At 51.7% G+C, this 7,157-nt stretch overlaps 3 protein-coding genes across 3 annotated transcripts; 2 read left to right on the top strand and 1 right to left on the bottom strand.

The window, feature by feature from the left end:
* Positions 1-4: 4 nt before the first annotated feature.
* On the top strand, positions 5-974 carry GUITHDRAFT_108915 (hypothetical protein; the record flags this gene model as incomplete). The annotated part of the gene is made up of 6 exons (XM_005832196.1): positions 5-48; positions 219-248; positions 293-329; positions 578-613; positions 666-737; positions 813-974. The coding sequence occupies 6 exons, from the start codon at positions 5-7 to the stop codon at positions 972-974; spliced, it is 381 nt and encodes a 126-aa protein (XP_005832253.1).
* Positions 975-1,134: 160 nt separating this feature from the next.
* GUITHDRAFT_71517 (hypothetical protein) lies at positions 1,135-2,435 on the bottom strand (the record flags this gene model as incomplete). Its single annotated transcript, XM_005832195.1, has 9 exons — positions 1,135-1,248; positions 1,294-1,395; positions 1,442-1,504; positions 1,553-1,672; positions 1,719-1,889; positions 1,934-2,059; positions 2,106-2,195; positions 2,249-2,305; positions 2,352-2,435. The coding sequence occupies 9 exons, from the start codon at positions 2,433-2,435 to the stop codon at positions 1,135-1,137; spliced, it is 927 nt and encodes a 308-aa protein (XP_005832252.1).
* A 2,056-nt stretch (positions 2,436-4,491) lies between these two features.
* On the top strand, positions 4,492-6,489 carry CCT2 (cytosolic chaperonin protein, beta subunit). Its single transcript, XM_005832194.1, has 6 exons — positions 4,492-4,541; positions 4,590-4,667; positions 4,721-4,843; positions 4,892-5,003; positions 5,053-6,173; positions 6,349-6,489. Exons 2-6 carry the CDS (start codon positions 4,620-4,622, stop codon positions 6,436-6,438), a joined length of 1,494 nt encoding a protein of 497 aa, XP_005832251.1. The 5' UTR covers positions 4,492-4,541; positions 4,590-4,619; the 3' UTR covers positions 6,439-6,489.
* The last annotated feature ends 668 nt before the right edge of the window (positions 6,490-7,157 follow it).

Raw genomic sequence — 7,157 nt, 5'->3', positions numbered from 1 at the left:
AGACATGATACGACAAGTGTTCAAACATCTCGACGCCAACAGCACGGGGTGAGCTCACTGCATGCTCCTCCTGCTCCTGCTCCTGCTCCTGCTCCTGCTCCTGCTCCTGCTCCTGCTAGTGCTCCTGCTCCTCCTGCTCTGCTTCTGCTCCTGCCGCTCCTCACTCTTCTCATCCCTCCCCCCCCCCTTCGCCCCTTGCTCGTGCTGACGTGGAGCAGCTACATCGACTCGGAGGTCTTCGCTCGCTGGTGGAGGAGGGGAGGGGAAGAGGGAGAAGCTCAACAGTTGGCAGGTGGAAGGATGAAGTCAACCAGATCTTCACTGGCACGGTGAACCTTCCGACCCTTCCTGCTCCTACTCCTTCTGACCTCGACTCCTCGTCCTTCTACTCCTTCTGACCTCTACTCCTCGTCCTTCTACTCCTTCTGACCTCTACTCTTCGTCCTTCTACTCCTTCTGACCTCTACTCCTCGTCCTCCTACTCCTTCTGACCTCTACTCCTCGTCCTTCTCCTTCTGACCTCTACTCCTCGTCCTTCGCTCTCTCGGCTTCCTGGTGGTCTCACTTCTTCTGTCAGGAGCGGGCCGAGGGTTTCAAGTCCATGTACCCGGCGGTGCGCATGCTCTGCTGAAAAGCGTCTTGGTCGACCAGCTGACTGACAGCAGGAGGGGATGGAGGAGAAGCAAGGGAGTGACTTGAGGCTGGTAGAAGCGAAGATCCATCCCAGCATACTCGAGGTGCCTGCTCTACCTGCTCTCCTCTCTCCTCCCTGGAGCTCCATCCTTCCTGTCCACGGCTGACTTGTTTCCAAGAGTGGCGAATGGGATCCATCCTTCAACCTCTCCGACCATGGCATGGTCACTTGCAAGTACTGGCTGCCTCCCTTCGAGCTGGAGAGCAACAGCAGCTTCTCGTCTGCTCTCGAGTATCGGGCTGCCGTCAACTACTTGCAGGAGGCCGAGCTCCAGCCCTGAAGAAATCACAAGCAGCCCCGTCACCGATTCCCCCGCCATGGGCTTTCATTCCCCTTATACAAGAAGTAGATTCCCCGTATCTTACACGCTATCCCATCCCCTCCTTCTCCTTCTCCTTCTCCCTCTTCCCTGACCCTTTTCCCTTTTCCCCTCGCCCGCCTCACAGGAAGTACTCAGGCGCTTGTCTGCTCACTGTCACCTCCTTTGAGTTGGGCCCGCCTCTCCTCGGCGCCGGGTCGAACTGGATGAACTTGGTATGCATGTGTTCGTCAACCTGCATGAGGGTCACAGGCAGCGACGCAGCCTCCCGTCTCCTCACCTCCATGATCGCGGCCTGGTTTCCGCATCGGTAGCAGTAGTTGGGAGCGCTGAAGAGAGTTACCACTGCGTTCTCGTGCGACCAGTTGTATCCCTCCATGACCTGAACAGAAGCTCAACACATGCTGATAAGCTTGCGCCGCTCTCACCAGCTGATGTGCTCGCACAATGAACTCGAAGCCGTTGATGTGATTGAAATGCTCCGACACATCCTGCATGCCCTTCTGAGCTCAAGGGTGACACAACGACCATGACACTACCTGTCCGAATGTGTAACCTGCTCCTCGCGGGCTGATTCCCCACCCAACGCGGTCGTCCGGGTCGCTCCACATGAGGTCGCAGATGGGGCCCTCATGCGGAATCTCTTGGAACCTCTCGAGCTGCGCCAGCGATGAGACACGTCGACCAAGAGTTTCATCAGCTCACCTGCTGCATCTGCGCCACTGTGTCCAAGGAGGGCGACAAGCCGCCATGGGGGCAAAAGAGTTGCTTGTCAATAGTAGCCGCGAGTGGAAGGAAGTCGAACAGATCCGTGAAACATTTCCACACATTCGCACTGCCGTACTTTCGAACGCATTCATCATAGAAACCGTACACCTGTCTGATCATCAGACCAGGCACGTTGACTAGACACGACGGACCTGAGTGATTTGTCTTGATTCGTGGTTGCCACGTAGAATGGTAACCCTGTTGGGATATCGCAGCTTCAAGAGAACTACTAAGGTGACGCATTCAACAGAATAATATCCTCGATCAACATAGTCCCCCTGCACCAAGTCTCAACTCCAACTCACCCCACGCACTAGTTCAAACCATGAAAAGATAATTGGTGTCAGGAGCACGCCCACCGATTCTAAAAAGCTCCAGCAAGTCGTAGAATTGTCCATGGATATCACCGACAACCTTGAAGATGGTAAGTCGAACCGATTTGATGGAGTACAAAGCAAAAGGCATACAGTGACTGGTGCAGCTATGTTGGGAACGTTCTGGTCTCCTTGAAGTATCTCCTTAGTCTGCAGTACACTCAGCTCATGAGCTTCGAGACAAGTCGGTCCTCACCTTCTCGCACAGCCGAACCACTTCGTCTTCTTGTAATGGGTTGCAATCCATCACGGATGCTATCTGACGGTCTAGATCTTCCATCTTGAAGGTTCCCCGATGCCTCTGAATGTTCACGACTAGAGGCTCACAAGGCGCTAACAGATTCTCAGATAGCGCTTTCAAAAGAAAGCGCGCTCAAGCTTGGCTGTTCAAATCCTTGATGAAACCCGGAGGGAAACTAAACTCAGATCCTGTCGAAATCTCATCAGTCTCTCATGCAGGCAAGGTAAGGGTCGATCAAAAAGTCGTAGCCATGTACATGACATTCTTCTACAGCTCAAAGGGGAGCTATCAGAACAACACGAAACTCGAAGTTGCCTCGTTCCCTTCCTCAGATCTTTCAGTCGTCTGCACGCGCATGAAAAGGTGAAGTGGAGCTCTCCGTCGAGTTGACGAGAGGGACGAGACAAGAGAGGAGGTGGGAAGTAAAACGATGAGAGCAAGGGAAACGAAATGTCGGGATCATTGAAGAGGTGTAGAGAGGATGAAAAAAGTACAATGGACGAAGAGAAGGGATGGGGTGGGGGAGGAGTGGGAAGAGAGAAGACCTAAGGGGATTGAAGGGGAGGGAGAGGGAGAGTTGGAGCAATTGGAGTTGATCAGGATGGAGAGAGAGGAGAAGAGGAGAGGCTAGGGAGAAGAATAGGCGATGGGAGTGAGGGGCGTGCGGAGTGTAGAGAAGACATGTAAAGGGATGGCGAAAGGATGAGCATGCAGGCAAGCATGGAAGACGGGCAAGAAGAGTTGGATGCAGGAAGAGACAGAGAGAGTAGATGAGAGAGCTATCCGCATATGCATGTTGGAGGGAAGGACGGGTGGGAGATAGCGAGAGGCAGCGGCGGCATTCCTCGCGCCTCTCCTACTATACATTTAAAGTTTAAAACATATTTAACTGTGCAAGCTGAAATCTATGCAGTAAGTTTGTTTGACTTTGTGAAAAATTTGAAAAGATCAAGGTAAAGTTACAAACAAATATCTGGGGATATGAAATTCAAAGAGTGGTACAAATATGTTGTACTGCTCAGGGTACGGATATCTTCTATAAAATTATTTATTTTTATCAATAATATACTAAATATTAAAATTTTGATAGTAACTAAACTTTCATGATATAACTATAAACTATAAGATGTCTGTTTACTAAAACAAAAGGTACCAGGATAATTCAAGATTTGTACTGCATTTATATCTAAAAATATAGTGTTTTTTCAAGCGCGAGGGGCAAAAGGAGGGGTCCGTGTAGGCTATTGAAAAATGGGGTGATATACCCCTTGGGAAGTTCTGTACGGGTAGGGGTACTATCACTAGGGGTGGTTGGGAAACTTCATGTTTAGGATAAGTATGGGTAGGGTGTATTAATTTATTGTTTGGGGGTACTCGATACCAGGGTCCCATGACCTGACAAGGGGTGGGGTGATTCTAAAAAGAAATTAAGTAAAATTGAGTGCGAGAAGTTTCCCGCCAAACTAGCCGACAATGCAGGTAGCTAGCAGAGGCTGGTGATGGTGATGGTGATGGTGATGGCGCTGCTGTTGCTGCTGCTGCCTCTACACTCTAACCTTATCAGGTCCTTTGACTTGCTAGTTTCATCAGGCTTTGCTGCTTGTCCGGCTCGTCCTTGCATTCTGTTCTCTTTCCTCTCCCGCTCCCATCTTTCCCCTCCGCTCTGTTCACCATTTCCATCACTTAACTACTCCATGTTGTCGCTGATGTCCTGCACATCCACTCAAACTCACATGTTCCACTTCTTTTGCTTGTCTCATCGACTTTCATCCTCTCATTCACCCTTGGAAGTCCTCATAGCCTTCATCGTCGGCCATGCGTTTGTCTTGTCACCTTCAGGCATCCTTTCCCCATCCCCATCCCCATCCACATCCACATCCACATTTTCATCTACATTTTCATCTACATGCTCAACATGATGTTGATTCTTCTCCCTCCTGTGTTCTCAACACTTTCTTGTCAAACTTCTACCTATCGTTCGATTTGTTGCATCCTTGTGCTGGAGGTTCGCCCTATGGCCAGCGCCCATGTCACGTGGTTATTTGATGATGGATTATCTCGGCATTGTTGCGTGAAGGTTGACTTATTGTGGTCTAGGCTGGTCCTTCAGTGCTGGGGCAAGGGGCTCAAGAGTTCAAGGGACAGGTTACACGAGGATCGATGTGCAGGTTGTTCTTATTGACTGGGCAATAGGATGCCAAGCTGTCCATCATTATCGGTGCGATGGCTGTCTCTGACATTGTCAAGAGCACGCTCGGTCCGCGCGGAATGGTAAAACAGACCTCGTCTTGCGGATCATTCCGTTAATCGGTTCTCGTCCACAGGACAAAATCTTGCAGTCTCAGTCCGGCGACATCACTGTGACAAACGATGGAGCGACTATCTTGAAGAAGCTCACTCTCGATAACCCTGCTGCTAAAATTCTGGTTGACATCTCAAAGACGCAGGTTGCTGACAGCTACTGTTGTGAACCAACTGTTAATCACGTGGCGCAGGACGATGAGGTGGGGGATGGTACGACTACTGTTTGCATCCTTGCAGGGGCTCTGCTCGCAGAGGCCGATCCTCTTTTGAGTCAGAGAATCCATTCGCAGATCATCGTTGAAGGTTCGCATGCCCGTCTCTGCGAAGAAGCATCGAACTCACTTTCAATCAGGATGGCGCCTTGCTTTGAGTGCGGCTAGAAAAGCCCTCGAGGGGGCTGCGTTCGATATCAGTGCAGACCAGAAAATGTTCCGCGAATATCTGCTCAAAGTTGCCAAGACAACCCTCAGCTCGAAAATTGTGCACGTCGCACACGATCACTTCGCAGAGATTTGCGTGGACGCGGTCCTCAGGTTGAAGGGTTCAGGAAACCTAGAAAACATTCAAATCCTCAAGAAGGCTGGAGGATCTATGCGGGATTCGTTTCTTGCACCAGGCTTTATTCTAGACAAGAAGATTGGGGTTGGACAGCCGAAGCGTGTTGAGAATGCCAAGATTTTGATTGCGAACACTCCTATGGACACTGACAAGATCAAGATTTATGGAGCCAAGGTGAAGGTTGATTCTCTCAGCAAGGTTGCAGAGATTGAGCAAGCGGAAGCAGCAAAGATGGTGGCAAAATGCGACAAAATCATGGCGTGTGGTTGCAACGTCTTTATCAATCGCCAATTGATTTACAACAAGCCTGAGCAATACTTTGCGGACAGGGGCGTCATGGCAATCGAACACGCTGATTTTGATGGAATCGAAAGACTCTCTGCAGTGCTTGGCGGAGAGATTGCTTCGACCTTCGATCACCCTGAACTCATCAAGTTGGGCGAATGTGAGCTGATTGAGGAGATCATGATCGGCGAAGACAAACTCATTCAATTCAACGGCTGCCGTGCTGGGGAGGCCTGCACTATCGTCCTGCGCGGGGCGAGCTCGCACATCCTAGACGAGGCTGAAAGATCGCTGCATGATGCTCTCTGCGTGTTGAAGACCATCGTCCAGGACCCCCGAGCGATCTACGGAGGAGGATGCAGCGAAGTGCTCATGGCCGAGGCTGTCGATGCTGTGGCTAAGCAGACGCCAGGCAAGAAGTCCCTCGCCATCGAGGCGTTCGCCAAGGCGCTGAGGTCCCTCCCCAAGACCATCGCTGAGAATGGAGGTTACGACAGCACGGAGCTCGTGACGCAGTTGAGGGCAGCGCACAACAAGGGTCACTCATCGCATGGTCTCGACATGGAGAGAGGAACCATCGGGGATATGAAGGAGCTCGGGATCACCGAAAGTTTCCGCGTCAAGTGCCAGGTGAGTGCGACTGAGCTTCTACTCTCCTCCCCTTCACCTCGCTTCTCCTCTCCTCTCCTCTCCTCTCCTCTCCTCTCCTCTCCTCCCCTCTCCCATCTCCTCCCCTCCTCTCTTTTCTTATATCTCCCCTCTCCCGTCCCCTCCCCTCTCGTCCCCTCCCTGACGTCTCTACCAGTCTTTGGTGTCTGCTGCTGAGGCTGCCGAGATGATCATCAGAGTGGACGAGGTCATCACATGCGCTCCCCGACAGCGCAACATGGAGTGAAGCAGAAGCGCTACCCCTCCTCCTTTCTGACATTAAAACTTGTTTGTCCTCAATCTCGTCCCATTCTCAACTCCCGTCTCTCGCACCATCTTCTTGCTCTCCCTCAAGCCTTTGGGGGTCATTCTCTTCCTTCCACTCACCCCTTTGCCGACTCCTCCACTTCCGCTACCACCACCACCACCAACACCACCACCTCCTCCTCCTCCTTCTCCTCCCCCTCCTCCTCCCCCTCCACCTCCTCCCCCTCCTCCTCCCCCTCCCCCAACCTAGAGTCATTGTAGCAGGAACCGTGTACTCGTAGCTTAACCCGTTGGAAGCCCTACCGTCATAGGAACGGATTCTCGTCCCTGCGAGAGAGCAAGGTTTCTGCTCGAAGGGCTGACGGGATGTTCAACATCCAAGGGGGAAGCTTGCCAAACGAAAGGGGAAGAAGACCACTTAGTTCTGACGAGAATGATCCTTGTATACCTTCGAGGAAGGAGACAGGAGTACCCGTCTCTTGGCTGAAGAAAGTAGGGGTGTTCTCTCCTTGGATGTTGGCAAGCTTTCCCCCTTGGATGTTGAACATCCCGTCAGCCCTTCGAGAGGAAACCTTGCTCTCTCGCAGGGAAGCCAGGTACCCTCCCCCCTCCCCCCTCTCCCTCCTTTGTGGCTCTCTTCCCCCTCCCCTTCCGCCTCATTTTAAACCTCAAATTTCTTGTTTTTTATTTCAATGCACT

Source organism: Guillardia theta, assembly GCF_000315625.1.
Source record: "Guillardia theta CCMP2712 unplaced genomic scaffold GUITHscaffold_36, whole genome shotgun sequence".
Taxonomy (NCBI): Eukaryota; class Cryptophyceae; order Pyrenomonadales; family Geminigeraceae; genus Guillardia; species Guillardia theta.
This window is presented reverse-complemented; position numbering and strand designations above follow the sequence as displayed.